Genomic DNA, 15,293 nt, shown 5'->3' with positions numbered 1-15,293 from the left:
TAAAAATCATGGTTAGTAGCATTGTGACAGTATAATTGCCCATCTATGCGCTGATAAGATAATAATCGCAAATTGCACGCACTGTTAGACGAGATTGTTTGTAGACGATTGAGCGCAGCTCGAGAGCAAGGCTAATAAACAGAATTCGTCAACCCGTCATTATGTTATAGGAATGTAAAACAGCACATCGAGGGTAAATTGTTGAAATTAAATTACAAATGATTTTTTTAAACATACATATGCATATCATTAATCTTGTCCATTTTTTTGTTTTTTTTAGATTCATTCTTTTTATACGTTAATCACTTTCACTTTAAACATATTAAAACCAAATTACATGGCCTTTCCCTTTTGATCCTTCAGTACTGACCACCCGTCTGCTCCTGATAGACTTCAATGACATCGTCATTTTCCATTTCCAACTGAAAAAATGTTGAAAATCACTACGAATATTGAAATATAATATTTGAATCAGTTTTAAAGGTAAAATTTTTGCGCATTGCTGTTGAAAGTGAAATTGAAACTTATAGTGTCTCAATCTTCGGTATACGTATTTGTTTTTACACCTTTTGTCTGTACATTTTTTCAGTATTCTAGGTTTTTAAGAAATCGGAAAAGATTCAGGATGTGTTCTCAGTGTTAACTACATTATACAAAAGTTGATAGACTCAAAAGTTTAGAAGTAACGTTTATAAAAATTGATATTCAGAAAACTACTGTTCGCCAGGAGACCCAGTGTTTACACACGTTGTTAAAAATCATATAATTGAAATAATGAGTAGAATAGATCTTGGCAAAATGGCGTACCTGCTTTGGCGTTTCGTCATCATTAATTCTCTTGCCATCAAAAAGAAACCTGAGCGATGTCATTGGAACTCCCTGATGGAAAATTATATCATAAATTACTATGTTGATCGATGATTCAGAGATTAGAAACTTGGCATAACTTGGGGATAAGATAGTGCGAAATTAAATAATTTGACTAAATTTATACAGAGCTTGCAATTATTTGTGATTAGATTCTAGCAAACAATGTAGCCAAGTATCGATTAACGGCGACTACTGTTTTTGCTTCGGATTCCAACAATAAACAAGAGGGGGAAGTTATGTCGTGATAACAAAAAAAATTTTTCTTCCAAGTATCTTAAATTATAAATAATTACTGTCGAAAACTATTGATAACCTAAGACTTATTGAACTAACCACACGATCGCTGTAAGATTTTTTCAGCTTTCCCATTTGTGTGGTCATCTTAACTCTGAAGTGAATTTCATTGCTGTCCTGTGGAGGGGAAGAGAAAAAAATAGAATTTAACAAAATTTAATTCGTTGTTGCAAGTATGAGGTTAGAGAAGTCTTCCTTATAGTTTGTACAGCCAGATTTTTATATCCTGTGATGATACTCACATTTCCTACGACTTTGAGTTTGATATACTCTGAATTCGCGTCACCTGGGCCGGCTTCGGGCTTCTGTTCCTGAAAGACGGAAAGGTTATAGCGGGCTGACTGTAAGCGAGGTAAAATTGGTCTGGCAGAGAAATAAAGAAATTGTAATTATGGTTTGAGGTTTGATTAGTTTCTCACAATTACTCTCACCTGATTATCGGACATGGCGACTCTGTTGAGAGATAATAATTCTTTCTTGACCACGCGCCACAACGGCAACCAAACACAAGCAGGCAATATGGCGCCACACTTTTGTCAAATCCACAGCCTTCTATTTCTCACATCGGTACTGCAACGGACGCAAGGGGGGAAAACATGAAATGTATATATTCCGAGAACGAAATAACGAAGCGTATTCGTAAACGCACACGAAATATTCAAGGAAACCCGTCAGGTATATGCATAAGTTCCTGCTTTCCTTACTATTATTTAACAATACGTCCTATTTTCCCGCCAATCATCAGTCGGCCATTAATCGTCGATTGAATTTTATTTGTTTTCAGCATAAATAATAATCACGGTAAACTTCCTTCTTCAATTACGTCATCGTCAGTTCTAGCTCGAATTAAGAATAAGAGTGAAAAAACGACATCTAGCGGGAATATACAGGCTCCACTCTGTACGCACTTCTTGTCTGCTGTACGCAATTCCAATGGTTCAAATTTCAACCGCCATCCCTCATCAGGCGTTCGACATACTTGAGGCCACAGTACGATTCGGGCATTCAATGGCGTAAGTTTGGTGCGGCGGCTCTTTCCACCGCGGCGGTGAATTGTAGTCTATGGTGAACATATTGTTGTGCGTGAGTGCTTGAATTAGTGTAAGTAACGTGCAAATGCCGTGCTTCAGACAAGGCAAGTATCATTCCAACGCAATTTTCACCTATACGTTTAAGATTTCTTTTTGGCAACTGGGCTGCATAATGAAAAGTTATGCCTTATCAATTTCTGAACGAAAACGTCAAACGAGAAATAAAAGACACCTGGAGAACTTTATGAAAAACGATATACTGTTTATTTCATTATCACATATTTTCGACAAACAGTTTTTATAACGTTGCTATTATGTATATCACAAATTCTTATTATGCATCACCATTGCATCAATTCAACCATCAGAGATCATTTTACATACAGCCTGAACATGTCTTGAATGATCTACAAATCATTTACGGAGGTTTCACATGTTTGACATAAACACGTCAAAAACAAGCTTGCACGTATCATTCGATTTAATTGAAATTAAATACCGTTTTGAATATTGTATGAGAAGGAAAAAAATCTTCTACTTTGTAGAGTTGCTGTAGTAAATACCTGTTCTGGTACCTGTCATAGTAATCTAAGATACCAGTACAAAAAAGCATCACAAGCGTTTATATATATCACAAAATAGAAACCTATTAGGTGGACATCTTTTCTCGTCCATTCATCGTTCCACAAAATCATTCCCTATAAATTTTTCTTGTAGATCTCGTCACGACTCGTCTCGATTACGATAATAACAATAATATTAATACATCGTTGCTAAATATGTCAATATTAATAAAGAAAATTAAGTCACACGATAAATTACGTATACCTAGTTGTTACTGCGTGTGCAAAACGATTACTTAGGTTGAAAAAATAAAAGAAAATAATGGAATTATGTAATCAGTTATTTTTTTTTTTTAATTGGACCGCGCCGCGGGATTGCCGGCTATTCATCTTCGATTTATTCCACGCTCTTAGAGATGATTTTGAAAATATTTTTTGCGATTAATTCGCAGTCGTCGTTGTTGTTGGCAAAATGTTCTCATTAAAACCGATACTGTGCCAAAAACTTTCCCTTCCAAAGTCCCTGGTTCTTTCTATGCTGAGATTTTGCGGTCCTGCAATGTACAGATAATGAAAATCATCTGTTTCCGAGTTTATTGTCGGCCAGTGTACGTTGGGTTTGCTGAAAAGATTACATTATCGTAAGAGCGATTGGTCACTGCATAATTATGTTTAATTTATCAAGGCGAAGCTGAGAATAGAAAATTTATATCCCATGTTTGGGCAATAGTACATTCAGTCTTGAGAAATAGATAAATGATTATCTAGATAAATCCACGGTTTGACTAATTAAGAAAGACTATAGGCAGCAAAATTTGTTTCACACTCACCTTTTGCTCGCAAATGACACCCAAAGTTTAACAAGCACCTTTTGCATTTCCCGGTCCCGTTTTGTTGTTGTTGCATTAAAAAACGAATGCATAACATAGGCAAGATCGTCACCGTGACAGACCCCTGTTAAAAAAAAAAAAATAATCATGCAAATCTCATAATATTTATTGTATATACTCGAGTTATTTGAATTTAGAGTAAAAAAAAAAAAATATTAGGATGCAGAAGAAATTACCAAAGTTTTGGTCAGTGCTGGAGAACCACTGACTGAAGCTGTAGGTACCTCGGTACGAGAAATAATAAAATAATACGGAGTTACCAGCTCGTGCTTGTAGCCTTGCAGCTTCCGCTGCGTGGTAACCGAACAATCGATCGCTCATCATACGCACAGTGTCATTTACAGTACTACTGTCGATTGCTCTGTTACCCAGGTAACTTTTCCTGATTAATGTACTTATCCCATTCTGATCTTTCAGTGGTATCGTAAAGTTGTAATCCAGCAAATGGGGTGCGTACGCGAGCCAATTTTCATTCAAATCTTTAAGCCGTGTTTTGTTTGCTACAAATTCTGTGAGTAGGAAAATCTTTTAATCGTTATTTAGTTTCATTCAGGGTAACGCTTTTTTACATAACCCGAGCATGTTCTACGCGTTTTTTCACGCCCATTTTCCGTACACAAAGGGCGTGTTCGGAAATTGACTGAAAGTACTGTCAGTACTGAAAATGATATAGTCCAAGTGACGTATACTGTAGATTTTCAGTACTGACAGTACCTTCAGTCAATTTCCGAACACGCCCAAAGTATCCGTTTCTATTACGGTCGAGTTACTCTGCGGATGCGCATGCGCGGATTACTTAAAAGACCACTTATAAGTCCTAGGAGTTGAATAGTGGTATTTTCTGTACTCCGCGCATGCGTTATCGCGAACAAATCCGACATTACTCGACCCTAACCTCAATTTCGTGCTTCGTGAAAAAACGCATGACATATTTTCATTGCATAAAAAATCGTGTGCAACAAGGAGGCAACGGTCTATTCTCTCGCGTATTTGCAGTATTCGTCTTCGGCTCACCTACGACTCATATTGCAAACTATGACTGGTCCGAAAATACCGAGTTTGCCTCCTTGTTACACAATATACTATTTTTCTTCTCAATATGTTTTATAAGAGCTCTTAATGTGTGGAAAAGAAATAAAGGAAATTCATTCGAATGATCATTCATCATCAAGATGTAATATGCATGATTGTAATTACCGGCACCCGGGAATAAACCGTCCTCGCTAACTACTCCTGTAATCCATGGGAGGTCTTGAGCCTGGCGCGTGTTAATTACTTCGATTGGCGGTTTATCGATGAAAGTGAATTCGCTACCTCCCTTTTCCACCACAGGTCCAAATGGGGTGAACGGATTGTCCAACCACGGCTGAAACAAGTCACGCGGTGTTGAGTAATTCGCCTTATCGTCACATCCAGAGAATCTCGTTCGAAGAGTATTTTCCGTATGATATAAGAGTATGTCGATCTGTGTGATGATAACGTTTAGTAGGAAATGAAGACACGGGAAATGTGATTCATCGTTCATAGAATTTTAATATTGTATGTTCAGAAAAGATATGGAGAACGGTTTTTCCCAGTTCCTATTGACGCGTATGAATTTGTTCGAGCACAACAATTCTTTACCTCTTCAATGCAGATTGTTTCCAACATGTGGGATATAGTGAAATAATTTCAAGCGAAGGTCTTGAAAGAATTTTCAAATAATTGTTAGTAATTTCACGTCATGATTTTGTTCAGGATTGGAAGTATAGGATTGTAAAATTTTCAATATCGAAGTAATTAGATTGATCGCGTTAACATATCACATTCTTTCATTTCTTCTCGATGATATACTTAGTATTTGCAAATATACTTACGGTAAAATCTGCGGCACCATAGGTGATATTGTGGGCGGATTGACCCCTCAAACAATCGATCATGTCCTCGACAGTGGAATCCGGGCATCCTAAGTTTGCCGCAAGCTGCTTAGTCTTGTTGAGAGAGTTTTCGGTCTGCGCCCAACAGTTCAGTGCGGTGCCACTTAGTGAAATTCCGTCTATAGATGAGAAGCAATGAAATGATTGTACAGCCATAATAGACAAAAAGTTCATGGTGAACGGTTTGCTTTTTAAATCGTGGACATTGTTGGAGTTCCACTCACTATGAAACAAGCCCTTCGTGATGTTGGTCAAGTAATGGTAATGCACGCTGACACCGCCTGCACTGTGCCCAACGATCGTGACTTTTTTTGGATTTCCTCCGAAGGATTTAATATTATCCTGAACCCATCGCAGCGCTACCACTTGATCCTTGAGCCCCATGTTTCCAGGCACAACGTGATCCTCTGTGCTAAGGAAACCTGCATAACCAGCAACGTCATATCTCGTCGACATTTTTATTTCTTGGGAATTTGAGTAAGTTCGCGAAACTATTTGAAGCTCACCAAGTGGTCCAAGCCTGTAGTTTATTGTGACCAGGACAACGTCTTCGTTGAGCAAGTACTCGGGACCGTACTGCATTCCACTTCCGGACCGAAAGGCCCCACCGTGAATAAATACTATAACCGGCAGCAGATCCGTTCGTCGTCCGGTTAGTTTACGGTAATCGGTTATTGGTGAGTACACATTTAAGTAAAGGCAATCCTCCGAATCCTTGGCCGCGTCCTTCGGTCCTCGTACTGCAGGAATTGGGCCCCAACGATAACAGGGTGAGCCAAATTTTTTCGCCATCCGGACACCTTTCCATGACGTTACCGGCCTCGGAATCTGCGTTAGAAGTTTATCGATTCCTTACATCTACTGTAATTTGTGAACGTAGACATGTTCACGTGTATTAAGAGTGGAGAAGAATTAGCATTTTATACCCTGAATCTGTGCTCCTTGATTGGCGGTTGGCCGTAGGGTATCCCTTCGTAGGCTTCGAACCGACGTCCCTCGCTCGATATTTTGTAATGACCCTCGATTATTCCCAAAGGAGTCTTTACCCTAGGATGCGAACTCCATAGAACTTTTCAAAAATTTACGAAAACAAAATAATTAATAGTACATTATGCGACAAGGGAATAAAGTCAAAGTTTATGCTACCGCAAATCTCGTATACAAAAAAATTCTAGTCCGGGAGAAAAATTCATTGGATTTAAACCTTGTAAATAAAATTTTTATATTTTTTTTTTAGAAAATGGCAACATGATTAAAAATAAATTTTATATACATTTTACATCTATAATTGCAGTAACTACCCATTCACTTTTCGGGTAGTAAGCATATGCGTATATATCTACTGTCATTATTTTTTAAACTCTAAAGTAGTATGTGGTTTTTTGAAATGATGATTTATACAGATTCTACCTCCGACTGCACAGATCTTAAAATAATTTACAAATTTCGTACGACTCTTGTACCAATAGAAAAATCGTCAGTATTCTTTGATCGACGGTCATTATCGTTACAAATAAATATATAACATTAACTAACGAAGTGGACGTTCAAAATCGTAGATAACAATTGTCAACTGGCCAGGGTGGCGGCCAGGATTAAAACTTTAATGTGCCTGCTGGTCGTGTAGATAAGAAATGTGAGTAGCTAGTGCTATTTGGGCATGAAATTGCATGCCGTAACCAGAGGAAGGAAAAAATAAATTCGCTCACGACTCGTTCCAAGAACTCTGTATTCTCAATTCATATATTCTACGAACAGTTTATCTTAAGATACCTTCACACGCTGTATTAAGTAGGTATCCACAGAGTTTTACTGTATACATAATAGCATGAGGATAATCGGTTATCAAAATTACACGCGTCGCGAAAGGAATCCGACTATGATCTTTAGAGCGTATGGTCCTCAGATTTAAATTTACTGTACTTATTTTTAATTGCGCCAGTTCTCCTTTTCCCTGCAGGTTTCTCTTATTCTGAAGATATAAATTTGATAAACTGGTAAATTCGAAAAATTAACGGCGGAGCCAGGAATCGAACCTGGTATCTAGAGATGCTTGGCGGCTAGGTGGTCTAGTGGAGTAAGGCTCCGGTCAAGCATCTCTAGATACCAGGTTCGATTCCTGGCTCCGCCGTTAATTTTTCGAATTTACCAGTTTATCAAATTTATATCTTCAACAATGAAATTTATCGTAATTAATGATAATGCAAATCCGTATTTCAATTATTAGACGGTCTTTGACTGTCTTACGGGCTTCCATCAGAAGCGTAAGATTCCAAAATGTAAACATTCCTTACATACATTCTTACAGTTGTTGCTTGAAAGGAAGAACACTTTATTTCTCTTATTCTCTCCGAAGATCTTTGTTGCCAAACTTTCATGCGCACTGTGTTGAAATTATAGATGATTCAGGTAACATTTGACTTTATTAATGAAATGGTAGAGTGTGAAATTTTAAACAGCGGTCAATGTGATGCGATGAGAAAAATTGGGCGGAAAATTTTGAGCACTTGGGGTGTGAGGAAAATGTGATTTCGTGTAAATTCTTATCACTTACCTATTATCATCAATACAATTGCGATCACGACGATGCATCCGAAAATTATGGCAAATATCAGGTGGGATATCCTAAATGATTCATAAAAGCTGTTTCTGGATTTCGACGAGTTTTGAGTGAAATCGCTTTTACTATCTGTTGGAATCACTCGGCCCTTGTCAGATTGAACACTCAATAAATCAGCAGCGTTGCTGTGAGGAATAAAAGAAATAAAATGTTTAGATTATATTCTTCCAAGTCAATTAGTACAAGGTCTTGTCAATGAAAATATTATTATTACTTAAGAAGACGCGTCTTTTCATTCGGAAAACCGATGTTGCAGTTGGAGAGCTTCTTCTGAAAAGATGGAAAAATATTATGCTTATACTTTATATAACACCGTTACTAATTAATTTACTTTCTTTTTTTTTTTTGCCTTGCCACCAATATACAAAATAATTTTCAATGCAGAAATGACAACGTCTTACGTTTACGTTAAGCTGGGTTCTCGTCATATTGTCTTTTGTTTTTAACACCACTCGGTCAGAAACAGCACATTACGTATGGAATGAAAATTTTTGTATTTCCCGCGCAAACATGAAACCCGCTTTAACGGGTTGGATAACTGTACATAACTGAACTTTTTTGTGCCACATTAACGTTGGTCACTGTTGTGTCTCCGTCAGTTCGTATCGCGGTGGTTCTGGATAGTGGGGGAGAACTTCCGGTTGGTTCAGAATTCTTCCCCATTTACTGGTTGTTGGGGAATCACCGTAATGTATCGCATGACGTTGATCGTTATTCAGAATTAGTCACGAGTATAAAGGCAATGACATAAATAATTATTCGTAGGCTATACACACAGTTGTTAAATGTGTTGCAGCACCATCTGCCTCAGCGTTTACGCTTTGTATTTATATTCACTAATGCAAACGCGTTATTTCGTTTAGAAAGAAAATTCAAAACCGCTATCAAATATTTTATTTCAATTACTATATATGTTTCATTTGTGATATGCACATGATAATCTATATAATTTGGACAGATTAAAAATGAGATGTAGAATGGATCGATCACTAGATGATAGATATATCCGAAAATCGGGCACGGGTGTGATGGGCGCTAAGCACAGTGCAGATCACTGATCTCTAAATTTCTACTGCGTACAGTGGAGATCAGTGAACCAGATCCATGCCGGCCAGAATAATGCGACGCAACGCGGGAAGTACGCGATTTATCATTGGTTAGGTTAGAGTAAGGATGGTCAACCGGTCGGCCTTAGATATTGAAAATACATGACCTTGGCAGATAAGATTGGATTTAATTCTGTGGTAAAGATTTAATATTTGTGGATCGCACAGAGTTTAGACAGTGCACAACACATCTCCGATCTGATCGAGTTGCAATCTCTGGCTTATCGTCAGAGTATTTACTACTGGAGGCGTTGGCTGAGGATATAGTCAACGCTGGAGGTAGATTCGCATGCACAGAAAGTATCGCGAAAGAGTGAGAGAGATGAGTAGCCCCCCCACTTCAGTAGTACGTGCCAGTAAGTTGGATGGTGACGCATGTTGCGCTTTATTTTTACTTTATTTTATAGTCATGTATTCCGCGGGGCCTTATCCAATATTGCCGTGGACATGAACAAACGCCTTTTTCCTTTTCTTCTTCATTCGGAAGAATCGAAATGTCAAAGTCCAATAGTTTTACTTGGAAACTCTTTAACGGTTGTAAAATGATCTTGTAATGTGATGTAATCTCGCTATTATTTCTCACTTCGTAAACAATGTTAGCAAGATGAATATCGAAATAATCGTTCGAAACTGAAGATTTTGAAGTCTAAAATAATTTTTTCACCCAATTTATATAGACTTGTTATTCATGAATTTACAATAAGATATTTGAAGAAGGTAGGTATTTTGCAATAAGAATATCCGCGCTAATTTTTTTACAATTTTACCGGGGTTTATTTTCGTACGCCTGAGGTCTGTTTCCGTTGTTGCATAATTGATGTTAAGTTGCCTGACATAAGGGGCTACATCCTACCCGTACCAAACGGATCATTTTTAGTTTCATTTTACGTATTGCTGAGCAACATTTCAGCACTCTGACAAGCAAAGAGTATACACTCTTTGGTGACAAGGAGTAAAATGATGAAAAGTAAAAGGAATAACGTCTGCTTAATTCTCATGGTTTTTTATTTTGTTTGGCTTTTATGCCTCGGTAATTCTCCATCATTTTCTTTTTTTTTATTACGCGGTATGTGACATATTCGTAGAAGAAGAGCGTAGATATCTTCGGGAGGAACTTGCAGCCCCAGTAGCTCGGTTATGATCCTAAAATTATCGATAAAAATACGGTGAACGTTGAGACCATGAAAAAATCTCGAGGTGAGGTTATGTTTCGAAAATAAAAACTGCACTGATGCACATGTTAATAATGTGTATTTATTTACCGAAAAACGGCTGGGGTAGCATTTATTCCAGCCAATTTTGCCAACGCGATTAGCTCCGTGTGCTGCACTTGTTGACTGCACTTGTACGGCATATTTCTCCCGAATTTTATCAATACCAGAGTAGTAAAGCGTCGCTGTTAACAATCCATCACTGGGACGATCGCCATCCATTTCAGTCGTCCTCGTGGTCCCGGGTTCGTTGTTGTCGACTATGTAAACAAACAAGGAATTCTTCTGCACAGGCAATGTCATGTTACTTTCTTACCAACCGTATTCGCCTCGAACTTTCCTTACCGACTGACCGGCATGTGGCAGCATCTTCAATCACGTTCAGCTGAGGGCTCACACGTGGTGTGGATCAGACATTCGTTTGTTTTTCAATTTCCCTCTTTTCGAGGACGTCTGATAGCGAGGGATGCAGAACGCGATGGAGACGGAGACGGATACGGAGACGACTGAGGTGAAGAGAGTCTTGTCACGCTTCAAGTCAGACACAGGCGAAGTGCTACCCGGAGGTTTGCTTGATCTACCGGTTGACATAACCGTCGACAAGTTGCAACTGATTTGCAACGCTCTTCTCCAAGAGGAGGACCCCGTACCCTTGGCCTTCTTTGTAAACGACACAGAGATCACTACTTCGTTGGAGAAATGTTTGGAAAAAAATTTCAGCACCAGCGAAGATGTTGTCGATATCGTCTACCAGCTTCAGGCTGTCTTCAAAGTCAGAGCTGTAACCAGGTGTACCGGATCTCTCGAAGGTATGGCTATTGCCGCACGTATTCTTCGTTGATAGTTTTGTATCCCTATTGCCTTGAGTTCAATCTGTCACATGTATGTAATAAAAATTGAAATGGCATTTATAATGATGGCCAAATTTTTCTGACTAAGCTGAATGTTCCTGTTCTGCCCTGACTACTTTGATCTACTGCAATATCTTTTTTTTTTTTTAAAGGACATAAGGAAGCGGTGATATCGGTATCGTTTTCACCAGATGGTCAGCATTTGGCTAGTGGTTCGGGTGATACAACGGTCAGATTTTGGGACATCCATACTCAGACTCCACACTTTACTTGCGAAGGCCATAAACACTGGGTTTTGTGCATAGCGTGGTCACCCTGCGGTAAAAAATTGATATCTGCATGCAAGAATGGAAGCATAATAATGTGGGATCCTGAGAGCGGTAAACAAGTGGGTAAGTATTTTTGAGAGATGGTAAGATGTTGATGTTTTGAATTTTCATCGGTTTAAACAAATGCACATTTTGTGTGTCATCGTCGATCGAAGGAAAGACAATGAATGGGCACAAGATGTGGGTTACGTACCTCAGCTGGGAGCCTTACCACAGCAACCCCGAGTGCCGATTTTTTGTCAGTTCTTCCAAGGACTGCGACTTGAGGATATGGGATTCGAAGCTTGGACAAACTTCCACGGTCTTGGCTGGTCACACCAAGAGTGTGACGTGTGTCAAATGGGGTGGCGGTGGGCTGATATACTCTGCATCACAGGATAGATCTATCAAAGTTTGGAGAGCCACGGATGTATGTATTGAGAATCCTGAAAATTGAATGGATAGTCAATAAAACTGTGGACGATTACAGGGGATATTGTGCAGGACACTCGAGGGCCACGCACACTGGGTGAATACGCTGGCATTAAACACCGACTACGTTCTGAGAACTGGTCCGTTTTACCCGCTGGAAACGTCAGGTGACCTCTCGCTTTTGGAACGGGCAAAAAAACGATACGAGGCTGTGGGGCAAGAGAAACTTGTCTCTGGCTCCGACGACTTTACTCTATTCTTTTGGAACCCAGACAAGGATAAAAAACCAATTAGTGAGGCTTCGATACCGATTACTTTGAGATTAGAATTTTTTTTCCACATCTTAATTCAATTCACATCGCAGCTCGAATGACTGGGCATCAGCAACTAATAAACGATGTCAAGTTCTCTCCGGATGGCCGCCTCCTGGCATCCGCCTCTTTCGACAAGTCAATTAAGTTGTGGGAAGGAAGTTCTGGGAAGTATATCACCTCGCTTAGAGGACATGTTCAGGCTGTCTACTCTGTTTCTTGGAGCGCCGATTCCCGGTTACTAGTTAGTGGTAGTGCCGATTCGACTTTGAAAGGTGCGACAACACTTTTCAATTTTAATGTAGTTGTTGAAAAAAATGCGTCTTATTATCACCTAACTGGAAGCGAATTTTACACTTTTTTCACTAACGAAACAGAGTTTTCACTTTAGGAAATTATTATTTTTATTTATGACATTTTTTTCACAGTCTGGAGTATCAAAACTAAGAAGTTGGCTCAGGATCTACCTGGACATGCGGACGAAGTTTATGCCGTCGATTGGTCGCCTGATGGCCTCCGAGTTGCTTCTGGAGGGAAGGATAAAATATTAAAACTTTGGCAGAATTGATCGCACACTTTGTTCTCATGACCTAGACCACCCGTATCATCCCTCCTCCCCATTTATGGATGTGTTTGTACATATACGATGGTTAAGCGGGTAATGAAATGCAATTTTGATATCACCAATATTGCACTCGGCGAGGTTTCATTTGATCCGTAAATACGATACGTGCTCTTTTCTTTTGAATAGATCATCAATATGACTGTTCGAATGCGTGCGTGTATTTTTGCTATCACAGGATGAAATTTTAATTGCATGCATTTGTTTTCCATATTGTTAAAAGAAATAGTTACGAGTACTAGATTTATTATTACATTTTTCAATGTACCAAAAAAGAAAAAAAGATGGGAGAAAGAAGAATAACCCATATAATCTATTTTTTTTACCGCGGAAGATGAAATAAACCATAGAATAATAGTAATGACGATGTGATCCTGAATAGGGTAATTTCATGATTTTTTATTTCATATTTCATTAGTTGAAGTAAAAAAAATTTGGGAATACTTTTTCTTTTTCCACTGAAAAAACAAAACTGAAGCAGATACAACGAGTTTTAATACTGAACTTTGTAATTTCAATCATTTTAAAGTATATATTTATATATCTATATCAAAAACAGTGAAATTCAATTGCATATAACTTTCGCGATTAGCATTTTTAACAGGAATGAAAAAATATGACCATATTATTTCTAAATACTTTCCTGCATGCACATATGAGAATCAGAAATTGTTCTTACAACGTCAAAATGTGAATGTCTATTCTATTCTCTTACGAATTATTCTTGTCACCTTGATTCTCGCAGCATTATTTATACGAGCGCAGTCTATGGCGTACATATACAAAGCGGAGAGTCTCTTGATCGAATCTAACACTAACAAGTCCGAGATGTTTAAGTGCCAAAACAATTTTTTCCCTTAATCCAGCCGCTATACGGATGTACGTGAACTTTATTGAACATGTTATGATCTGCCGAAGGAATTCTGTTGCGAATTCTTCGGACGTCTCAGACTGTCGGAGTTGGTAATACGTAAAATAAAATTTCAAGAATTCGGTAAAACGATGGGTTTTAATCAGTCGAAAAGTAACGTGCCCTTGAGTAACGGGGATGTGTGGAAATACGTTAAATCGCAAAGCGAACGATTCGATGCTTCTAACATTATTCAGGTATTTATTTCGTATGGCGATTATACTTATCGTTAGTTGTGTGAATATATTATTTACATTTATTCTTTAAGGAAACTGGCAATGTTTTTGTGCGTTTATTAATACATCTGGTTCACGATGGTTGTTTAATTGTTTTTTCTATATTGATCACATGAGATTTAAGATGTTTCTTTTGTTTTTCTTTTGAGATTGACTACTAATTTTCTAAACAGCAAAATGCCGCGAGTGGTGAAAAACTGAATTTCAACGAGTTTTCCGAAAACGTAGAGTCCCTCGCATCGGTTCTACGAGATATAGAGCTAACTTCGGGTGTCGGAATATGTTCCGAGAACAATTTGGAATATTGTTGGATATTATTGGGTGTTTTGCATGCAGGAGTCAGATGCACGTTGCTCAGCCCAACGTATACAGAACGTAAGTTTAACAATAGCAATAAAAAAAATTGACTAATATTAGCATGGATGACGTTTAATTGCCGTTAAACGCGTTTCATTCTATCAAGTTTTTCAATTTAGGAGAACTGAGGCATTTTTTAAACCTTACGAAACCCGACATTGTTCTCTGTTCGAGACTCGTTGGTGATAAATTGTATGAAAACGGAGAATCCTTCGACGCCATTTGTTCCGCGCATTCGTTCGTCAAGGGAGTTTACGTCTGGGGACCGACAGGTTGTAAATCATTGTTTGCATCACTGCGGAGCGTCTGCAAAAATAATAATAACACAACCCGAGACCGGAAGGGCTTCGAAGGATCCAGAGAAGCCCTCGTTTTGGCGTCTAGTGGATCGACGGGACTCCCCAAAGGTATAATTAATAACAGTGTACGAATGAACCTTTGGTAATTTCGTGTTAAAATTTAATCACCCTAATTTTTCAGGTGTCGTGCTAACGCATCGAGCTGTCGTCGAATCGCTCAAGTTGAGCTCCGTGTACGCAAACAGTTGCGAAACTGCCCTGGGCCTTATGCCGTTATTTCATTCCTACGGACTGATACTAGGCCTGATGTGCCTGTGCGAAGGATCGAAGTTTATAATCGTGCCTAAGCTCATGGGGGCGAAAGACCTCAGCGAAATCGTTTGCACGCATCAGGTATTAATTATTTATTTACGTTGTCGTGTATAACGGTTCGATCAGATCCCGATACCAGTTTTAATTGCTAGCA

The 15,293-nt window shown here is 38.6% G+C and overlaps 4 protein-coding genes across 7 annotated transcripts in view; 2 read left to right on the top strand and 2 right to left on the bottom strand.

The window, feature by feature from the left end:
* Nucleotides 1-187: 187 nt before the first annotated feature.
* Nucleotides 188-1,734, bottom strand: LOC124182264 (small ubiquitin-related modifier-like). Of its 2 annotated transcripts, none has more exons than XM_046569264.1 (5): nt 1,596-1,734; nt 1,407-1,475; nt 1,204-1,281; nt 808-879; nt 188-422 (listed from the first exon to the last, which is right to left on the bottom strand). In XM_046569264.1, the coding sequence occupies exons 1-5, from the start codon at nt 1,608-1,610 to the stop codon at nt 360-362; spliced, it is 297 nt and encodes a 98-aa protein (XP_046425220.1). In that variant the 5' UTR covers nt 1,611-1,734; the 3' UTR covers nt 188-359. The 2 variants fall into 2 exon arrangements, with proteins under 2 accessions (XP_046425220.1, XP_046425221.1); XM_046569265.1 differs by having other exon boundaries at nt 1,407-1,469.
* Nucleotides 1,735-2,475: 741 nt separating this feature from the next.
* On the bottom strand, nt 2,476-9,633 carry LOC124182254 (venom carboxylesterase-6-like). Its single transcript, XM_046569247.1, has 11 exons — nt 8,586-9,633; nt 8,399-8,454; nt 8,119-8,309; nt 6,491-6,633; nt 6,071-6,392; nt 5,789-5,986; nt 5,505-5,683; nt 4,846-5,014; nt 3,825-4,157; nt 3,589-3,712; nt 2,476-3,380 (listed from the first exon to the last, which is right to left on the bottom strand). Exons 1-11 carry the CDS (start codon nt 8,610-8,612, stop codon nt 3,200-3,202), a joined length of 1,923 nt encoding a protein of 640 aa, XP_046425203.1. The 5' UTR covers nt 8,613-9,633; the 3' UTR covers nt 2,476-3,199.
* Nucleotides 9,634-10,742: 1,109 nt separating this feature from the next.
* On the top strand, nt 10,743-14,029 carry LOC124182263 (notchless protein homolog 1). 2 transcript variants are annotated; one of them, XR_006870721.1, is made up of 7 exons: nt 10,743-11,310; nt 11,505-11,744; nt 11,837-12,090; nt 12,151-12,385; nt 12,457-12,678; nt 12,832-13,061; nt 13,892-14,029. XR_006870721.1 is itself a non-coding variant. In XM_046569263.1 (6 exons), the coding sequence occupies exons 1-6, from the start codon at nt 10,968-10,970 to the stop codon at nt 12,969-12,971; spliced, it is 1,434 nt and encodes a 477-aa protein (XP_046425219.1). In that variant the 5' UTR covers nt 10,743-10,967; the 3' UTR covers nt 12,972-13,872. The 2 variants fall into 2 exon arrangements, 1 of the variants encoding a protein (XP_046425219.1); XM_046569263.1 differs by lacking the exon at nt 13,892-14,029 and having other exon boundaries at nt 12,832-13,872.
* Nucleotides 14,003-15,293, top strand: part of LOC124182261 (luciferin 4-monooxygenase-like) — a 42,115-nt gene continuing 40,824 nt past the window's right edge. For both annotated transcript variants that reach the window (XM_046569260.1, XM_046569259.1), the window contains exons 1-4: nt 14,003-14,132; nt 14,345-14,546; nt 14,648-14,935; nt 15,009-15,220. In XM_046569260.1, the coding sequence (XP_046425216.1) occupies nt 14,028-14,132; nt 14,345-14,546; nt 14,648-14,935; nt 15,009-15,220 (807 nt within the window). In that variant the 5' untranslated portion in view covers nt 14,003-14,027. The remainder of the gene's footprint in view (nt 14,133-14,344; nt 14,547-14,647; nt 14,936-15,008; nt 15,221-15,293) is intronic.

Source organism: Neodiprion fabricii, chromosome 5 (assembly GCF_021155785.1).
Source record: "Neodiprion fabricii isolate iyNeoFabr1 chromosome 5, iyNeoFabr1.1, whole genome shotgun sequence".
Classification (NCBI taxonomy): Eukaryota; Metazoa; Arthropoda; class Insecta; order Hymenoptera; family Diprionidae; genus Neodiprion; species Neodiprion fabricii.
The sequence above is the reverse complement of the archived record's forward strand: the minus strand, read 5'-3'. Positions and strand labels throughout refer to the sequence as shown.

Coding starts and splice junctions, on each gene's coding strand:
- LOC124182263 (XM_046569263.1), top strand. CDS start 10,968: ATGCAGAACGCGATGGAGACGGAGACGGATACGGAGACGACTGAGGTG. Junction 12,386..12,456: donor CAAGGATAAAAAACCAATTA/GTGAGGCTTCGA, acceptor TTCACATCGCAG/CTCGAATGACTGGGCATCAG. Junction 12,679..12,831: donor TGCCGATTCGACTTTGAAAG/GTGCGACAACAC, acceptor TTTTTTTCACAG/TCTGGAGTATCAAAACTAAG.
- LOC124182264 (XM_046569264.1), bottom strand. Junction 880..1,203: donor AATCTTACAGCGATCGTGTG/GTTAGTTCAATA, acceptor ATTTTCCATCAG/GGAGTTCCAATGACATCGCT. Junction 423..807: donor ATGACGAAACGCCAAAGCAG/GTACGCCATTTT, acceptor ACATTTTTTCAG/TTGGAAATGGAAAATGACGA.
- LOC124182254 (XM_046569247.1), bottom strand. CDS start 8,612: ATGACGAGAACCCAGCTTAACGTAAAC. Junction 4,158..4,845: donor CGGTTTATTCCCGGGTGCCG/GTAATTACAATC, acceptor TCCTACTCACAG/AATTTGTAGCAAACAAAACA. Junction 3,713..3,824: donor CAGCACTGACCAAAACTTTG/GTAATTTCTTCT, acceptor TTTTTTTAACAG/GGGTCTGTCACGGTGACGAT.